The sequence below is a fragment of the Camelus ferus genome, chromosome 19 (genome assembly GCF_009834535.1).
Source record: "Camelus ferus isolate YT-003-E chromosome 19, BCGSAC_Cfer_1.0, whole genome shotgun sequence".
Lineage (NCBI taxonomy): Eukaryota > Metazoa > Chordata > Mammalia > Artiodactyla > Camelidae > Camelus > Camelus ferus.
The window spans coordinates 32,257,273-32,277,099 of NC_045714.1; the positions used below are offsets into that span (position 1 = coordinate 32,257,273).

General features: G+C 42.9%; 2 protein-coding genes across 2 annotated transcripts; both read right to left on the minus strand.

Annotated features, from left to right (window-relative positions):
* Positions 1 to 10,342: 10,342 nt before the first annotated feature.
* LOC102519025 (eukaryotic translation initiation factor 1A, Y-chromosomal) lies at positions 10,343 to 10,837 on the minus strand. Its single transcript, XM_014561233.2, has one exon. It carries the CDS (start codon positions 10,810 to 10,812, stop codon positions 10,378 to 10,380), a length of 435 nt encoding a protein of 144 aa, XP_014416719.1. The 5' UTR covers positions 10,813 to 10,837; the 3' UTR covers positions 10,343 to 10,377.
* A 1,098-nt stretch (positions 10,838 to 11,935) lies between these two features.
* On the minus strand, positions 11,936 to 12,550 carry LOC102519249 (ferritin light chain). Its single transcript, XM_032461184.1, is given in 3 exon segments — positions 11,936 to 12,053; positions 12,055 to 12,347; positions 12,350 to 12,550. Coding segments are annotated over 3 exon segments (612 nt in total).
* Between the last annotated feature and the right edge of the window lie 7,277 nt (positions 12,551 to 19,827).

The window sequence follows — 19,827 nt, forward strand, 5'->3', positions numbered from 1 at the left end:
TTACAAAAAAAAGAGCAAAGCAACACTGCTGGTGTGCCCTGAGGGGAGGGGCGCCGTAGCCTTTGTCTCCTCAGACCCATGGGGCCATTACTAGAGCTTCTCATGAGAAGAGAGGTGGGCCACAGCCACAGCTGCCATCTCCTCCTGTGCTCAGCGCCGGGGCAGGGGCGAGGCAGAGATCTGAATCCACACCTGAGGCTCCACAACCTCCTGGGCAGGACTGAGATTTATTTACAACCCAAGGCAGATAAGATCTTTCTGCCCTGGTACCTCAGAGAACTCGCACTGCCAAGACAAGCAAGGAGCTGAGATTTGGCACGGAGCAGGGGTGGGGCTGTTCCTCAGTCTTCCCGGAGCCTGCCTATGGAGTGCCAACCCTAGGTGGAGCAGGCAGCTGCACAGAGCAGTGGAGTTACTGGTGCTGGGAGAGGGCGGGCGGCCACCTGCCTTCTTGGCAGGAACGCAGCACCTGACTGCGGTGGACGATCTGCCTGCCTACCTTGCCTGAGCACAACATTTGACTGTGGCATTGGGAGGGGGAGTGACCCGCCTGCCCACTGCAAAGGAGAACAACACCTGACCACAGTGTTGGGAGGGGATGTGATCTGCTTGCCTACAGGCACTGGGAGCAGCACAGATGAGGGCGCCAACGGAGGGTGCCAGCGGAGGGTGCCAGCGGAGGGCCTCTGGAAACAGCAAGCTGAGTTTGCAAAACAGGGTGAAGACAGAAAGACTTCTCGATAAAATCATTAAGAGAGCACAGTCTTCAGGAGAACACATCCTTTTTTTTTTTAAAATCTTTTTTATATCTGTGCTATTTTCTATTACCTTTTTAATTTTTACTTTTTAAATAATTGTATATGTCTACAGTTTTAATCCCTTAAAATTTTTTCTTTTAAAATCTTTTTATTATTATTTTTTTTAAATCCACCTCATTTCATTTTTAATTTTTTAGTTTTGATCTCCTATTACTGATTATACACAGGTTTCAAATATTGTTTTTTGATTTTTTCTCCTTTTTTAAAGGTTTTTTAAAATACATCTTAACTCAATTGCTATTCTGCTTCAACTTGCTCTTTGATTTTTGATTATACACTGTTTTCAAACCTTTTTTTCTCCATTATTTTAAAATTCTCTTTTGTTTTAAGTTTTATTCCTGCATAGGCTTTAGATAGATAAATAAATAAACTCTTTAAGGACTGCAATAGATAACTGATACTCATTAAGCCACAGTGCCAGAGAGATACGAGCAATATGAAGAAGCAGAGGAACCACTCTCAATTAAAAGAGCAAGAGAAATCTCCTGAAAGAACGATCAATGAAATAGACATTGATGGCCTACTAGATCAAGATTTCAAAAAAAGAGTGATCAAAGTACTGAAGGGACTAAAAGAGAGTGTTTAGAGATATAAAATATGTCAAAAATGAAATTGAAGCTATAAAGAAGAGCCAAGTAGAATTGGTAAACTCATTCGCTGAGATGAGAGCTGATCTAAAGCAGGTGTACAATTGGTCTAGAAGACAGGACAACAGAAAGCACCCAATCAGAACAGCTGAGAGAGAAACAAATAAAAAACAATGAAAACAATATAAAAGACCTATGGGATAATATAAAGTGTGCCAATCTGTGCATAATAGGGGTTCCAGAAGGGGAAGAAAGAGCAAAGGGGATTGAAAAGGTATTTGAAGAAATCATGACTGAAAACTTCCCAAACCTAAAGGAATCAGATATCCAAGTACAGGAGGCTCAGAGGATCCCAAACAGGAAGAACCCAGACCCACACCAAGACATATCATAATCAAGTTGACCTGAGTCAAGGATAAAGAAATGATCCTAAAGGCAGAAAGAGAAAAACAAAGAGTGAGTTACAAGGGAAACTCCATAAGGCTCTCAGCTGATTTCTCTACACAAACACTACAGGCCAGAAGGGAGTGGCAAGATACATTCAAAGTCCTGATTGAGAAAAAGATGCAGCCTAGGATACTCTATCCAGCAATGCTATCCTTTAGAATAGAAGGAGAGACAAAGAATTTCACAGACAAGCAAAAACTAAAAGAGTTTAGCAACACTAAACCCATGCTAAAAGAAATATTGATAGGTCTACTCTAAATAGAAAAGAAGCAGGATGCTACAAAAACGAGAAACTCATAACCGGAAAGGTGATAACTATCGTGAATTACAAGTAGGATAAACACAAAATTGTGAAAGAAGACATCTAAATCATTAAGAGTGGGAGAGGGAAGCAAGGAAATATAGAGTATTTTTTTTTTCTTTTTAAAATTTGTTGTTCTCCGTAGGATGGGTTTGAGATTATATTGCTATCTGTTTAATACAAACAGTTACAGTAATGGGTTAATAGACGTAAAAAAAAGGGTAACCACAAGCCAAAATCTCTCAAATGAGTCACAAAAACTAAATAAAATCCAAGATAATACAAAGGAAAATTACCAAACCACAAAAGGAAGAAGAAAGGAACAAAGAGGAAATACCAAATCAACTACAAAAATAAGTTCAAAATGGCAATAAACACACATCTATCATTAATTACTGTAAATGTTAATGGACTAAATGCTCCAGTCAAAAGACATAGAGTGGCAGACTGGATAATAAAGCGAGAACCTTCAATATGCTGCATACAAGAAACCCACTTTAGGGAGAAGGAACCCTACTGCGAAATGACACCTGTACCCCGATGTTCATAGCAGCACTATTTACAGTGGCCAGGACATGGAAATAGCCTAAATGTCCATCAACAGATGACTGGATGGAGAAGATGTGGTATATTTGTATGATGGAATACTATTCAGCCATAAACACTGACAACATGATGCCATTTACAGCAACATGGATGTTCCTGGAGAATGTCATTCTAAGTGAAGTAAGCCAGAAAGAGAAAGAAAAATACCATATGAGATCGCTCATATGTGGAATCTAAATAAATAAATTAATTAATAAATAACAGAAACAGACTCATAGACATAGAATACAAACTTGTGGTTGCCAAGGGGGCGGGGGGTGGGAAGGGACAGACTGGGATTTCAAAATGCATAATAGATAAACAAGATTATACTGTATAGCACAGGGAAATACATACAAGATCTTGTGGTAGCTCACAGCGAAAAAAATGTGACAATGAATATATATATGTTCATGTATAACTGAAAAATTGTGCTCAACACTGGAATTTGACACAACATTGGAAAGTGAGTATAACTCAATAAAAAATGTTAAAAATAAATAAAATTTTTTAAAAATTAAAAAAAAATGAATGATACAGACAGGAAATTTAGGAGAGCTTTAGAGAAAAGGTAAAAATTAAGATGTGAAATGGAGTAGGCAGAAAAGACATCCTAGGGATGCAGAACTTAAAATAGCCTTCAAAGAACAGATAGGACCTGGTTAGTCTGAGAGAAAAGAATAGTATTTAAAAGCTCGGGACAAGGAATGACAGTTTGCAGCTGGACATCAGTGAGATCGCCATTTGCCCGCCTTGAGGATCCAAGAAAAGCGAATGAAGTCTGGGTGGGAGGCATTGCCTCCAGGCACTTTGCTTCAAAAAGGCCTGAAGGAAGAAGGGGAGATTTGTTCAAAACAACTGGCCCCCGAATTATGGTGACTGAGAATAGCGCAAACATCACAAAACTAGACAAAATGAAAATAATGTCACCAATTGAAACTTGGGGGTAGCAATGGGAGGAGGCTAATTATCTCATCTATCAATCCTTACCATCTAAAATTAAACTTTTATTTAAAAAATAAAGAATTGTCTAATTAAAAAAAAAAAGAAGATTTACAACTCTGACAAGGGCAGGATGTGAGTCCTGTCTGCCTATGGTATTGTGAGCCAGGCTATCTGGTGGGGCAATGGGTTTTGTTAGGGTAAACACAAATCAAGAGATGTTTTTATCCTGCAGAAATGTAGGTGTGCGGAGGGTCCTGCAGTGGGGGAGTGGGGTTAAGGTGTCAATGGCTCCATGGACACAGAGAGCGCAGGGGTAGGGGTTTAATGACTCTAGAGAGTGCCAGCTGGCTCCACGCATTATTTGGCCATTGTTGGGTGCGTTCACATCAGGTTCCCACGCTGGGAAGTGAAGAGCGGGGAGGAAGAGGTGGAATATTTAAAATGGCATCCAGGCCTGAGTCTGGGACGACAGACCTCTCACACTCTCGTGACCCCCTGGATCCTCAGTCCTGTTCTTTCCTGCTGGCCCTGGGCAAAACGTCATCCTCCCCAGCTGATCCTTAAGGCCCTGCTTCCCGTCCTGCACCCTCTCACCCTCCCCAGACACAGCCTCGTCATGCTGCCCTCAGGGTGACTTGCTCAAAATAGCTCCCTCCAAACTCCCCCCTTTCCTCTGTCAAATGGGAAAACACATCTACTCTCTATAAAATGAGGCTTTATTTGAAAGGATTATCGAAGGGCAGAGAAGGCACTTTTGCAAGGAAAAGGGAGTGGGGCAGAGGGGAAACCCTTTGACCATAAAAACTGCCCACCTCCGTGGTTGGGCAAAGAGGGGTGATCTTTTATAAGGAGAAGAGTAGAAAGAACCAGGGGGGAGGGACATGGGGTGAAGGGGAGTGAGGCCATCAGATAGTGCACCAGAGGGTATTTTACCCTGAGGCCATAGTCTGTTCTCAGGAGGGGCTGTTGAGGACGGGCTGTTTCCTGTCTCAGGCTGAGAGTGGGCCGAAGTTTGGGGACCTGAAGGAAGGAGAGAATCTTAACCAAAGTTTGGTTCATAAGCGTTTTGTTCATACTGATGAGTGGAGGCAAACAGCTCGGTCAATCCCTTATGAGGCAAAGAAGGGGAATCTGGAGGGTCTGTGTCTGGCCTTGAGGTAAACAGGGCTGGGGTGGCATCCCCACCCCCTCCCACTCTGCCAACCTGCCACCTCCCACCCCGCCCCAGCTGGTGAACTGCTCCACCCTGCCAGCTTATCAAAGGGCCTATGGGGGAACATGCCCTTCTGCTGGTAGGTTTCCCTGGTAACCGAAGAGCCTACTGGATGTCAATTCCCCCTATAACCGGTAACACCCCCAGCACCATAGTGAGGACTTCTACCACGTCCTTCCTGCTGTCTGCCATGCACGGCGGGGTGTTGCTCAGGACCTTGCTTCTCAAACTGCAGTGTGCATAGGGGATTTCATCCAAAGGCAGATTCTCTTCAGCAGGCCTAGGGCAGGGCCTGGCATTTCTCTCAAGTTCCCAGAGGGTGCCAGTGCTGTGGTTCTGGGGAATCACACTTTTAAGTGGCAAAGGTCTAGAACAGAACCATAGCTCCATATCAGAACCCCAGGGGAGCTTTACAAATTACCACTGGCTAGGCCCCGTACCTAGAGATTCTGCAGTAATTGCGTGGCGCAAGGCCCACGCACTAGAAATTTTACATGCTCCCTAGGTGACTCCGATGTGCAGCCAGAGCTGAGAAACTGATCTAAAATGATAGGACGCAGTGCCTTTAGTGGTGCTCATGTCATTCCATGCCTACCTCCCTTGCTGCTGTCTTCTTGCTCCAAATTGACCCTTCTAAATTCCCTATTCCAGGTTCCAGAACAATCTACGGGGAGCAGGAATTTCCTAAACCACTTTTGCACATCCCTTACTCCTCCTTCTCAGAAGTGGTTATTGGTGAGTTCCTTCTCATTAGTCTGGACAGGGACAAGGTACCAAAGCATTCCCTGAGCTGCAGTTTTTCCAAGAATGATGCCCCATCCTGATAGAGGTTTGAATGGTGGGTAAGTGTGACTCAAAGGCCTCTCCTCTCCTATCATCTCCACTGTGGGTTCTAGCACATTTTGAGGCCTGCTTCTCACTTTCCCCCTCTCCCTAACAGAGCAGGGGACTGTCCAGCGCTATCTGCCTTCCTCTTGGGCCAGGAGCCCTACCCATGAGCAGCTGGGCCCACTTCAGAGATGCTAACTGACACTGGCCCAGACTTTGGCATGCTGTTCAGATGGATACTCCCTAAGTGGGCAGGGGGGTGTCCATCTCCTGGCCAGTCTAACCTTGGACCACACTTTTGTGGTCGTTTGGTCCCTGCCATGGTCCACAACTCCAGTACCGATCTAGCCCATCAGATGGGTAACCCTACCCTCAGGCCTCACACTCTCCCCTCCCTGTCGCTGCATAATGGAGTCCCACCAGACCCTGAGATGGGACTGCCACCTCTCCCTTACCCCCAGCTCCCTGATTTCCAGTCCTTGTCCTGTCACCTCTCCCATAGTCTCCAGTTATTTCTAGGGCTGTCTTGCTACATAAAAGTTACCCAAAGCAAAAATATGTTGAAAGTCAGTTTTATTCATTAAAGTGTTCCATTAGGGCATTTCTAGTGATGCAGGAAAGTCAAACAACACTGGGCTACATTGCACTGCAAAGGGGGTTTTCTCTGCTGAAGCCACTATTGGAATTTGTGCCATTAATTTTATTTAAAAAAAAGATATCATAGGCAGAAAGGCTCTAATGGCCACGTTAGAGCCTCTAATGGCTGTGAAATTAGGAAACTGAGGCTGGAGAGGCCTGTTGGAGCACACCCATTCCCAGACCCGGGATAGGAGGCCTTTGAAGCTGCACCTATCAGATGGCTTTGATCCTCCCAGTCCTAGAGGTAAAGACTAGATGAGGGAGATACTGATGTCATTATTTATACATAATGTGCTTTACATTAGGGGCCTCTTTTGTAAAGTGCTTAAGGCACTGCTGATTTATTTGCAATTCCACTTCTTGCAGCATCACTTCTGCTTGGAGGATAAAGGCTTTAGGCAGCTCCAAGTATGCTCATTAAGCCGGGCCTAATGGGAACAAGCATTCCCTTTACAGTTTGGATTTGTGGAAAATTATGTCTTTAGTAGAAGCTTGTGTGTTTCAGCAACCTAGGATGGTGGCTTTTGAAAGATTTCTTTCTCCCCTGTTGAAAGCCTGCATATGGAGAATGTGTGGGTGGGAGCACAGGCAGCTTGGAAAAGAGAACATTGATTGGGTGGCTTGGACTGTGGTTTTACCATAGGGTCTCCACTAGGAAAAAAGGTGATTCAAATATAAAATGTGTCATCATGATCGTTGGCATTTATGGAGTACCCAGTGGAATGGTGGTTTTCAGACTTGAGTGCACATCAGCACCCTTTGGAGGGATTTTTAAAGAGGCAATTTCTTTTTATTTATGTATTTATTGGAGGGGGCGGGGTTGGGCTTATTCATTTATTTTTAATGGTGGTATTGGGGATCGAACCAAGGACCTTGTGCATGCTAAGCACACGCTCTGTCACTGAGCTCTACCCTCCCCTCTGGAGGGGTTTTATAATCAGGATTGCTGGGCCCCAGTGTTGAGTTTCTGACTTGGTAGGTCTGGAGTGGGGAATGAAAATTTGCATTTCTACCAAGTACCTAGGTGATGCTGATGTATGCAAAAGATACATTTTGAGAACAACTGAAATAGTATATTGGATCTCTAAGATCTCAGACTCTGAACAGCCCAGACTGTAATATTTCTCTAAATTGTCAAATTTTCTAAGCTTTGATTAGAATTGTTTTAATCAGTATATACAAGAAGTAGACCAGAAGTCCTATCTGAAGTTTTTTTTTTTTTCTAAACTCTTTTATTTTGAAATAACTATAAATTCACTGGAAAGTTCAAAGAAATTTACAGGGTGATTCCATGCAGCCTTTACTCAGCTTCCAAATTTAACAGCTTACATAGTTATAGTAACAATATCAAAGCCAGGAAATTAGAGGTACCAACCACAGAATATATTCAGATTTCATTAGTCATATATGCACTCCTTAGACTGTGTTTGCATATAGCTCTTAAGTAATTTGATCACATGTGTAGCCTCAAGATACTCGATTGTACCATCACTTCAAAACTCTCTCATGCTACCTTTTTATAGCCACACCCACACAGTCCCTAATTCTCATCTCTAACCCTTGGCAACCATTAATCTGTTCTCCATTTCTATAATTATGTTATTTCACAAATACTATATAAACGGGATCACATGGTATATATTTTGTTGATACTGGCTTTCTTTATTCAGCATAATTTTCTTGAGGTTCATCTAAGTTTTTGTGTGTAGCAATAATTAATTCCTTTTTATTACTGAATAGTATTCCATTGTATGTATGTATTAAAGTTTGTTTAACCATTCACCCTTTGATAGCATCTGGGCAGTTCCTGGTTTCCAGTTTCTGGGCAATAAATACAAATAAAACTGCTACAAATATTTGTGTGTAAGTTTCTGTGGGAAAATACATTTTTATTCCTCTGGGATATATGCCTAACAGCACAATTGCTGGTCATACAGTAATCCCATTTTTCAGTTTTGAAATGAAGTTCCAAACTATTTCCTAGAGTATCTGTACTGTTTAACAGTCTCACCAACAGTGTGCAAGTGATTCAGTTTCCCTGCATCCTCACTAATATTTAGTGTTATCACTATTTTTCATTTTAGCCTTTCTGATAGGTATATAGTGACATCTCATTGTGGTTTTAATTTGAATTCCTCTAACACTGTGTAACGTTGAGTATCTCTTCAGGCACTTCCTTGCTATCTGTATCTTCTTCAGTAAATGTTTGTTAATATCTTTTGCCCATTTTCTAATTTGATTGTTTGCTTTTTTATTATAGATTTTGAGAATTCTTCATGTATTCTAGATATTAGTTCTTTGTCAGATATGTAGTTTGTAAATATTTTTCTCTCCTTTCATCCTTTTCACAGGAACTTTGACAGATCAAGTTTTAAATTTTTATGAGGCTTAATTTATCATTTTTTCCTTTTATGGTTTATGTTTTTGGTGTCAAGTTCAAGGTTTTTTTGTTTTTGTTTTTTGCCTTGTCCCAGGTCCCAACGATTTTTTCTAGAAGATATACATATATTTGAATTAATTTTTATAAAGGTGTGAAGTTTGAATGGAGGCTTTTTTTTTTTTTTTTTTTTTTTTGCCAATGGGTATTCAAGTCCTTCAGCATCACTTATTGAAAATGAATCCTCCATTGGATTGCTTTTGCTACTTTGTGAAAAATTAATTAGGCATATTTGTGTGGATTTATTTCTGTGTTGTCTATTCTCTTCCATTGATCAATGTGTCTACCTCTCCACCAGTCTGGATTATTATAGCTTCTTTCTGAAAATTATTTTGGCTATTTTAGAGCTTTTCTCTTTCCATATAAATTTTAGAATAAGTTTGCCTATATCTATTTAAAAACTTGCTGGAGATGAAGACTGTGGTAAACAAATGGATGAATCAATGGAACTGACATCTTTATTGAGTCTTTCAATTCATGAACCTAGTATGTTTTGCAAGTGTTTAGATCTTTGATTTCTTTCATCAGATTCTATAATTTTCACTATGTATACACTATACATGTTTTTGTTAGATTTATAACTAAGACTTTTGTTTGGAGCAGTTGTAAATGAGCATTTGGAGCATTTTTAAATTTCAATTCCCAATTATTTGTTGTTAGTATATAGAAATACGATGATTTTTGTATGTTGATCTTCTTTCTCTTTTTCCTTATTCTCTATCATTTTTTCCTTTCTTTAGTGGTTAGATCTAGTACTATGGTGAGTAAGAGTGGTGCCAAACATTAATCCCATAAGCTGTATCTTGAACAACACTCCCAGCCCCAGCCCCACCTGGTTTGACTACCCCCCCATAACTGAGTTAGAGAGAAGTTGGAAATGTGCGGAGGGGCACCTGAAGTTGTCTAATTCAGGACAGATGTCTTTTATTTTATTTTATTTTTTTATTGACATACATCAATTACAATGTGTCAGTCTCTAGTGTACAACACAATGTCTCAGTCATGCATATACATACATATATTTGTTTTTATATCTTTTTCCATTAAAGCTTATTACAAGATATTGAACATAGTTCCCTGTGCTACACAAAAGAAACTTTTTAAAATCTGTTTTTATATATAGTGACTAACATTTGTAAATCTCAAACTCCCAAATTTATCCCCTCCCACCCCCTTCCCCTTGTAACCATAAGATTGTTTACCAAGTCTGTGAGTCTGTTTCTGTTTTGTAGATGAATTCATAGTGCAGGACAGATGTCTATTTTTTTTTTGTAGGGCAAATGATTTATTCAAAACATCCATTTACTTAGTGGAAGTGGTCAAAATGGGAAAAATAGTAATGCATTTTTTTCCTCTTTTTAAAAATAGATGTGGTCTTTTACCCATAAGCTCCATTACATCAAAAGAACAAAGTGGGCTTAACATTTCACTTAAGAGGATCCAGCATTACCAATTTTTAAAGAAATACCTTAGAAACAAATCAGTTTGCTTTAACAAATTGCGCTCATGCTAATGAAACTTTAATCTTCTTTAATAGGCTGCAGCCAAAATCCAAATTGTTCAAATATGAGTTCAATTTAGATGTCATCAATGTCTTCATCTTCATCTCCAATGTCATCAAATTGGATTTCATCATCATCTCCAGGGCCAAATGTATCAGTTTCATTGACGTTAGCATGTTCTGGAAGTTCGCCATATGCCTTCAGACTTCTAGCCTCATCCGCATTGTATTTTAAAATTACATCAGCTTTATTATCCTGGTAGTCTCGTAGACCAACCAATATAATGTCTGAGGTATTTACCCAAACCTTTTTTCTCAATTTCCCTCTGATGTGACATAACATCTTTACACCATCAAAACACAACGCTTCTAATCGTCCATTTCCCAACATTTTGATTACTTGAGCATACTCTTGCCCATCTTCTTTGAACACCAGCTCTCTTTTTTCAGATTTATTCTCATTCTTACCTCTGCGTCTATTTTTACCTCCTTTCCCTTTATTCTTGGGCATGGCGGCAGCGGTGGGAGACTTCTCGGAGGGACTACGCGAGAGACCGCGCAGCATCAAGCAGGGGTGGGAGATCTGGTCACATGCGCGGGAGATTCTCGCGACCGAGTTCTTCGGAGATCCGCCTGCGCCCAACGCTCGGCCCCAACACAGATGTGTTGAGACCACTCTGGCAATCATAAACAGAGGCATGGCTTTGGCTCTGCGATTATGGATAAGCAACACTACAAAATTTCTTAGAAGCCCCCAGAGTTGTGTTCATCACCCCGTGGCCAGCTCCCAAGCCCCAGGTACTTCCGGTGAACGGGGCTGGTTATGAGGCATCCCTGGTTGGCTCTCATTGCCGTTGTGTGTTATTTGAAGGATCATGATAACACTTGGCAGTCTGGTTCAGTGAAGTCATCTCCTTAGATTAAACACTCAGCCAGCAACCTCCAGTGGTTGATACAGCAGAAAAGATTCTCAAATAAAAGTTACTAATTATAGATCCTCAGAGTCTTCCAGTGTTGTTCCTGGTAAACTTCATCTGAAAAATTCCAACAGCTGCAACTTCCACCTGCCTGGGTCGGGCTCAGTCCTGCCATATTCCCCTCCCAGCTCCTCTCCTTGGTCTCTCCCCTGCTGCTTCCAATTCGTACATGATTTGGAGGCTTTGCATATTTTTCTCCCTATTGCTTTTTTTGGAGGTGTGGGTGGGGTCCGGTGCTGAAGAAACATAAGTCAAGCTGAATTATTCAGTCTCCTGAGCGACTGAGTGGTTGAAATCTTGACATGGGCATTTTAGGCCCTTGTCAATCAAATTCTAAGTGGCTATGGCACTCTGGCCACTGATGCCTGAGCCCTCCCTCCCCTCCACCCCACCCAGATACATCATCCCAAACCAGCATCAGGATGTCTCCTACTCAAATACCTCTCAGGTTGTGCAGTTGCTTAAATATAAAATCTAGACTCTCCAGCCAGCTGTTCAAACTTGCCTACTCCCTCCAACTCCCTCTCCAGAGAAGACCCTAAACTACCTTAACAACTATCTTTCTCACTTACTCGTTCTTGTTTGTTTGGTTGGCTGCAAAAAAGCTTTATCCATTTAGTCCAAGGCTTGGGAGAGGGCTCCAGGGTGGTTAAAAAGCTACCTGGTGACTGCAGAGAAAGGCTTCAGGCAGAAGCCCTGACACCAGAGGGGCCCCGCAAAGGCCGTGGGGTTGCAGAGGCTCCTAGTCATGTTCAAGGGTGAGCCTTTCCAAGATGTACTGGCCCAGCCCAGCCTGGGGACCAGCTAGCCTGCGGAGGTGAGTCAGGTGGTCGCCCATCTTCTTGATGAGTTTCACCTCCTCATCTAGGACATGGCTCTCCTGGAAGTCACAGCTGTGAGGGTCTGCACGGGCAGAACCCAGGGTGTGCAGAGCCAAAAGGTCCTGGTTTGGATCCTTCTCCAGGACCACAGCGGCCTCTGTAGTGTCCTGGGTTTTACCCTACTCATCTTGAGACAGCTTCTGCACATCCAGGAAGAGGGCACCACAGCTGTGCTGGTTTTTGCATTTTCAAGAGACCCTGGGTGCCCTTTGTACTTCTCCTCAGCCATTTCATGGGAAAAGTGGCCCCCACCCTCCAGAGCCACATCCTCGAGGTGGACATAGAAGCCCAGAGAGAGGTGAGTGTAGGAGGCCCGCAGATGCTTGTTGACCAGGCAGTTGACGGTGGCCTCCACCTCGCTGGAATAATTCTGATGAATCTGGAAGCTCATGGTTGATTGGTAATAAGGAGTTAAGCTCAAAAAGTGGTGTTGGCTGGTCCTGGAGGCCGAGGATAGCAGAGTGGCTGGTTCTGAAGGTTGTAACTGGGAAAAAGGTTGAAGAGTGATTGGAGGCTGGACCAAGGGGCATCCCTGGGTCTGTTCCATCCAAACACTGTTGAAGCAAGAGACAGATCTGGCGGGATCGCTGAGCCCACTGTCCCACTTATTTTTTTTAATTAATTAATTAACTTATTTATTTTTGGTGGGAGGAGGTAATTAGGTTTACTTATTTATTTATTCTTGGAGGAAATCCTGGGGATTGAACCCAGGACCTCATGCATGCTAAGCATGTCTTCTATCACTTGAGCTATACCCTCCTCCATTCTCCCACTTATTCTTTATTTTTAAAATCACATTGCTTTCTCAAAAATTACTGGAGGTATGTTAACTGCCAGACCTTTAAAGTACCATCCTCATTCTTGTCCCCCTAGAGGACTCTGCACTGTTTGGCACTGGGTCCACTGCTTTCCTAAAGGTCACCCTGCCTTACCTCCCTCCCACTGCACTACTCTCACTTGGTTTTTTCATTTGTTTGGTTGATTTTTGTTTATGTTTTTGTCTGTTGTTTTTTTAGTGGCAGCTACATTCCATTCACCTCTTTCTCAAGCTCCTCTTCCTTCTTCTGTCCATTTAACACAGATTTTACAATAATCATAACGATACTCGTTACCAGTCCTTGGGCTCTGCCCTGGTGCCAGGCCTTGTATCAGTGAGACTTTATAGATGCTATCTCATTTAATTCTCTTAACTGCTCTGTGTATTGTGCCCTATTATCCTCACCAGTTTACAGATTAAGGAATTGAGGCACAGAGGGATTCAGTAACCTGCCCAAGGTCACACAGCTAGTTCATGGCAGAGCAGGGTTTGAACTCAGGTTTGATGCCATAGCCAATGAGTTCATTACCAACTTGGAAACTGCTCTTGGCTTTCTCTGCCTTCCTCTCTCCTTCTTCCCTCCAGTTTTGTTTCCTCTTTCCCCTCCCCACTTGCAAGCCCCTCTCCTCTGGAAATCTCACTGGACCTTGGAGATTTTGCTCCCCTGCCTGAGTGACCTCTCCTCAAAGCTCAGCCTTCAGCCCTCACCTCTTTCTTAAGCTCCAAATGTGCCCTCACCCTTAGAGCTTCCTGATGGCCATCTCTTCCCCCATAAGCCCTGCGGGGCCCCAGAAGGCCTGTGGCCTCTCCAGTCCTCCCTGTCCCCATGATCCTGAATTACCCATCTAGTGTCTCTCTCTTCTTCACCACTTAGACTCAAGACCTCCCTTTCCCTTGGATCCCTCACTCTCCACCTCTATCCAACCCAAACTTTGGACTGAACCATCATCTCCCCTCTCAGTAATTCTAGAGGATTAGCTTCCCTGCAGTCTCACCTCCATCTGGTTAGGGCAGATAGTTCCATCGCTTGTTCCTTGACTTACAGGACCCTGGGTTTAGAGCCTCCTGTTTTCCAACTCCATCTAAACTCATATTAGTGATGCCAAATTATTTTTCATGACACAGAGCTCAAATTGAATGAATAAAAGCAAACTCTTACGTAACGCTAAATACCAGGCCCTATTGTAAAGGTTTTACCCATTTAGTCATCACAACAACTCTGGGAGATGGGTACTATTATTATCCTCATTTTGCAGATGGGAAACTGCATCAATATCACGAGAGCTTATTAGAAATGAACATTGCCAAATCCTGCCCCAAACTTACTATATCAGAATCACTAGAGGTGGAGCCCAAGAATCTGGGGTTTTTTGTTTGTTTTTAATGAGGAATAATACTGACTTTATCACATTGAATATTTAGAGTCTTTGAATTACTTTATTTAGAAAATCAAAAACAATTAAAAATGAGGACTGAAAAATCAGAAAACACATCTCTCACAAAGGACCAAGAACCTGTTTTAATAATCCTTCTGGGTAATTCTTTTGCCCTAGTTGAAGTTTCAGAAGCCCTTGGCTGGTAGCACTGATCTTACGGCAACCATTACTCAGAACTAAAGAAAAACTGAGTCTAGGCTTAGCCACAGCTGGTTCAATTGGACTGATTTTCAGAGATCAGAACTTGGCAAAGGGAAGGCCATGTCTCCCAGAGCAGGACTTGGTCCTTGGACACAGACGTGTTCTTATTATAATTCTTCAGGCAGTTGACCCTGTGATGGGCGACTTCTGAGCACAGTGAGGGAGAGGACCGACTGGTAGAGCAGTGTGCATTAATGCACAGGCAGAGAGAGTTCTTGCACTTTCCAAGCAGTCAAGTGAATCTATTGTCCCTAACTGGGGGCCTGTCCCCAAGAGGGGTAGCAAGGGAGGAGTGGCAGAGATAAGACATGCATTCCACCTTTATCTCAGGGAGCTAGAGCTGAGAGAAACTCTTTGCCCGGCCAAGAAGGACAGAAAGAACAACCCGACAACAATGAACACTGGTGCGGTCCTGGGAAAGTCAGTTCAGTGGGTGATGTAATCAAAATGCATGTTGCCTTTTGAAGGCGCGCCCAAGGAGCGCCTCGTCCTCAAGACCTCCCCCAATCAGGGGTGTATACCTGGAGGAATAAGAAGGCCCAATGGAAAGACATCAGGTTCACTCCTCCATGTCTCGAGAATAAATCTGTTACAGCTGCTCCATCTCTGGGGACGGAGATGGTGAGAAAGTCAAAGGGAGGTTATGCAAGCCAAGACACAAGACTCCAGACTCCATGAATCCTGCCTGTTTAAAGCAAGGGGTGTATAGCCCACCTATGAAGGTTTAAAGGCAGATCTACAGTCACTGGAGGAAGCACAGTTTTCACTAGGGCCATCATGGCTGGGAGGTCGCAAGGGAAGTTTCAGAATGCATTTTGCGAAGGATGCACCCTTTCTGGCATGGATGCCTGTTGTCAAAAGAGCTTGCTGTGGAAGCTTTGTGAGTGATTCACAAAACAGGGTTCACTTACATTCATGCCCCTCTGCCCCACCCCACCCCCAACTCTGCTCTGGCACAAGGTCAAGTCATCCACCTCCGTGCCCTTTTGCTAGCAGTGGGGGCCCACAGCAGGAGGCCATGCAGTGACCGGAAGGGAGGGCTGGCTGACCTGGGAGGCACCACTGGCTCTTGTGGCTCTGGGCTGCAAGGAGGCCTCAGAAGTTTAAAATCGTTTATTTATTTATTTTATTGAGATGAAATTGACATAACATAAAACTAACCATTTGTACAATTCTGTGGCCCTTACTAGCTTTCCTTAGTACATTTACAGTGGCACTTAATACATGCACTTAGCACTTAGCACACAATGTTGTGTGATCACTCCTTCTATCTGAAAGAAGTTTGGAGGCTGTGAGGAGGGGCAAGCAGATGCACCCATCACTCTGGGTGGGGAGCAGGTGCAGGACGTGCTGTCTGGGGGAGGAGAGTGGGGTTGTCTGAATGCCTTGGGAATAAGAGGCAAGTCTCAGACGATGTGGTGGACATGGCTGGAAATCTAGGCCTGAAGTCCAGGAGAGAAATGCAGATGTGTGAGAAGCAAGAGCTCAGCTCTGAACATGAAGGGATGGCTGGGGTAGAGAGCAACCGAGAGAAGGAACTGGACCCTGAACAGAGGCCATATTTATGGGGAGAAAATGAGCCAAGGCAGGAGGCTTTCAGGCTTCTACAAGGTCAAAGGAGGTCTCCTTTGAGACCAAGCATTCATTCCCTTTGTGCTCATCTCAAAGGCATTCCTTCCCTTTGAGACTTTGGGAGAGTGGAGAGGGGATGCCGATGCACGGAAGTGACTTTCCAAGCTGTTAGAGATGGCTGTCAGTTTATGCCAGAGGCCCTTTCTTCTGCTCTTACCCCACTGTATTGGATCCCACTATGACTTCATTCTTCAGAGCTTCTTTGAACAGAGATGCACTCTGTGAGCTAAACAGAGCAGCAGTGTTCCCAGTGGCTCCCACAGCCAGGAGAAGAGGGTCGCTGACCCCGGGCCTTGGGCTTTGGAGGCTCCTCTTTGGCCTTCCCTCACCAGGGCCCACCCAGAGTCGGGGGAGCCCACCTGGCCAAGCATCCGGTAGACCTTGCGCTGTTCCTTCAACATACACTCCCAGTATCTGGACTCTGGGATTCCCGCCTCAGACGCCCTAAGCTTGCTTTTCGGGCCTGTTCCCGCAGGTGCACTGTACGGCCCTTGTGCACAGTCCTAGGTAGGAGAGGGGCCAAGGGGCAGCTTTGGGATGTGGACAGAGCTCAGGTGTGGGGATTGGGGTGTCCAGGTGCCTGTGCTGAGGCCCCTCTGAGATTGGGTGAGGAAGGAGGGGCAGCTGGGGGCTTCTCCATGATCTAATGTGGAGTCCTGGGAGTCGTGCAGGCCTTTATGAGAGTGTATATGTTAATGCAGGACAGACATATTCGTTAACTATTCGTTTAACTATCTTGATTTCTCATTTTACACGTTTAGATGTGGGGTAACATCTCCTCCTTGACCCTCTTGCCTTGAGGCCTCCTGCAGACCTGTCTGCAACCTTCTTCTTGGGCCTTGCTGTAATTTTCAGCATATTTTCTTCTCCTCAGAGCCTGAAACGTGACGTCAGGAAATCCTTTTTTTTTTTTTCAGAACCTTAAAGCCTGAGTGATGAGTGGGGTAACTAAGTGTGCCTTTCTGGCTTCTCCGCTACTCCCTTGCATAGCACCCTTTCCTGGAGGGCTGGGAAGATAGACTTCCACGTGTGGGGGTGTATGAACAATCCTCCCCGCCTCAGCCTAGAAACAGGGCTTGTGCTCATATGCTGACAAATCCTCTAGAAATCATCTAGCCTCGGGCTTAGACTCCAGCTTCTCAGGGGATCCTGACCAACCGTAACACAGCAAACATCATGACAGTCATCACCATCTCAGTCACTGTCACTGCCTCCCTCACCTCCGCTGCACCCTACCTCAACCATTGCCCCCTCCAGCACCACCACCTCAGTACTTCAAGTACCTCCCCCTGCCACCACCATTGCAAATGCCACCACTACTATCAACATCAGCACCCCCATCACCACCTCCATCACCACTATCACCACCATCAATCATTCAATCAACAAACACTGATTGGGCATCTACGTTGTGCCAGACACTGTTCTAAGCACGTGGGATATCATTGAACAAAACAGACAATGCCCCTATAGAACTTACATTGTAGCGGAGGTCTGGGGGGAACCAAATAAATCATAAATGTAATAAATAAGTAAATTATTGAATATGTTGGATTTAATAAATGGTATGGAAAAGAAGTAGAACACAGCAAGGTGGGTCAGGAGTGGGAGGCTGCAGTTTCATATAGGGTGCTCAGGAACAGCATGTGAATGAAGACATAAAGTGGGTGAGGAAGTCAGCTGTGCTAAACTCATACCATTTACTGAAGGATTACTATGTTCTTTCTATACACCCACTAGTTTATAAATAAGCCTCTAAAAAGGCTGAAATGGCAAGAACTAAACTTCAAAAGTGTTTAAGTTCGGTCTCCAATCAGAATAACATTTCATGAGCTACAGAAAAGACTGGCTCAGGTTTCTTTTGCAATGTTGCCCCCTTGTGTTGAGTAAAAACAGTGCAGGGGCAACATATTCTAAGCCCAGATTTCAAGAATCAGGGGGTAGGTTTAGCTCAGCAGTAGAGCACGTACTTAGCATGCACAAGGTCATGAGGAGTTGGATCATTGAGTTCAATCCCCAGTACCTCCATTCAAGTTTTTTTAATACTGTATGATATCACTTATATGTGGAATCTAAAAAAAAAAGACAGCAACAGACTCTCAGAGAACAAACTTGTGGTTACCAGGGGGAAATGGGGGTGGGTGGGAGGGGAACTATTGGGAGTTAGAGATTTGCAGATATTAACTTATATATATATATATATATATATATATATATATATATATATATATATATATACACACACTATATATATATACTATATATATAAAGAGAGAGAATAGATAAACAACAAGTTCATGATGCATAGCTGGGAACTATATTCAATATCTTTTAGTAACCAACGGTGAAAAAGATTATGAAAACAAATATATGTTCAGTTCATATGTATGACTGAAGCATTGTGCTGTACACCAGAACTTGACACAACATTGTAAACTGACTATACACCAATAAAAATCTACATATACAGAAAAAGAAAAAAAAGAATCCATGGCTGTCACCTTGATTGAGAATTCCTAACCTACCCCTGGACATGAATACAGTACATGTTCCAAAATATAGAAAAAATATTGCAATGCAAGCATATTTTAAATCTCCAAGTCTTATATGGGTAAGATCAATCTAAAAATCCACTTCACAAACATATAAATAAAATTCTATTCTGTTAACTATATTAACATTTATCAAATGTATTAATAATACTTATATGTTTTAACCAAGTAAGACTTAACACTTTGGATGCAAGGAAAATTCTCATCATGATTACATTAAGAAGAAAAGTCAGGACAACTTTGTTAAGGAGAATTAAAAGAATTACCAATTATTGAGCATCTCCTCTATGTCAGACACTGTGTTGGTTTAGATTTATCCTTAAAAAAACTTTTTTTCTCTCTTTTTTTTAATGAAGGTACTGGGGATTGAACCCCAGACCTCGTGCATTCTAAGCATGTGCTTACCACTGAGCTATTTCCCTCCGTCCAGGATTCATTCTTAATTAAACTTCTCAGTATACTATGACAGAAGTATTTCCCCCACTTTATCAATGACTTAACATGAAATTCAGTGAGACTATGAAGATCCCATAGCTGGTAAATGGGCATTGAAGTTGAACTAAGGTTTATTTACTCCCAGACCTAAAGTTCTGGTACATAGATGTGAAAAGTTCTTTCTTAACCAGATAGAAAGTGTGCATCTTAAACCGGGGATCAACCTGCTACTTAATATTGAGTAAGAAGGGATAGCTGGATACATCTTCAAAAGGATAAAATAGATCCATCTCAAGCCAGACATGAGTGTCAGGATTCATGGGAAAACACTGCAAGCATTCTTGTTTAAGTTAGGGAGGAGACAATTTTCTAATGTGAAAAAACTAGATGAATGGGACTTCACAATACTTCTGAGAGGGAAAGAGAAGATTTGGGCAAATGGAAAGGCAAACCATAATCTTAGATGGGAAAACTCAGCAACATAAACATCTCCCCAGGTTAATTTGTAAATTTAAGATGATTGTTATAGAAACATTAGTAGGAACTCTTTTTTTTTTTTAACTATATTAATTCATTTTAAAGTTCATGTGAAGAA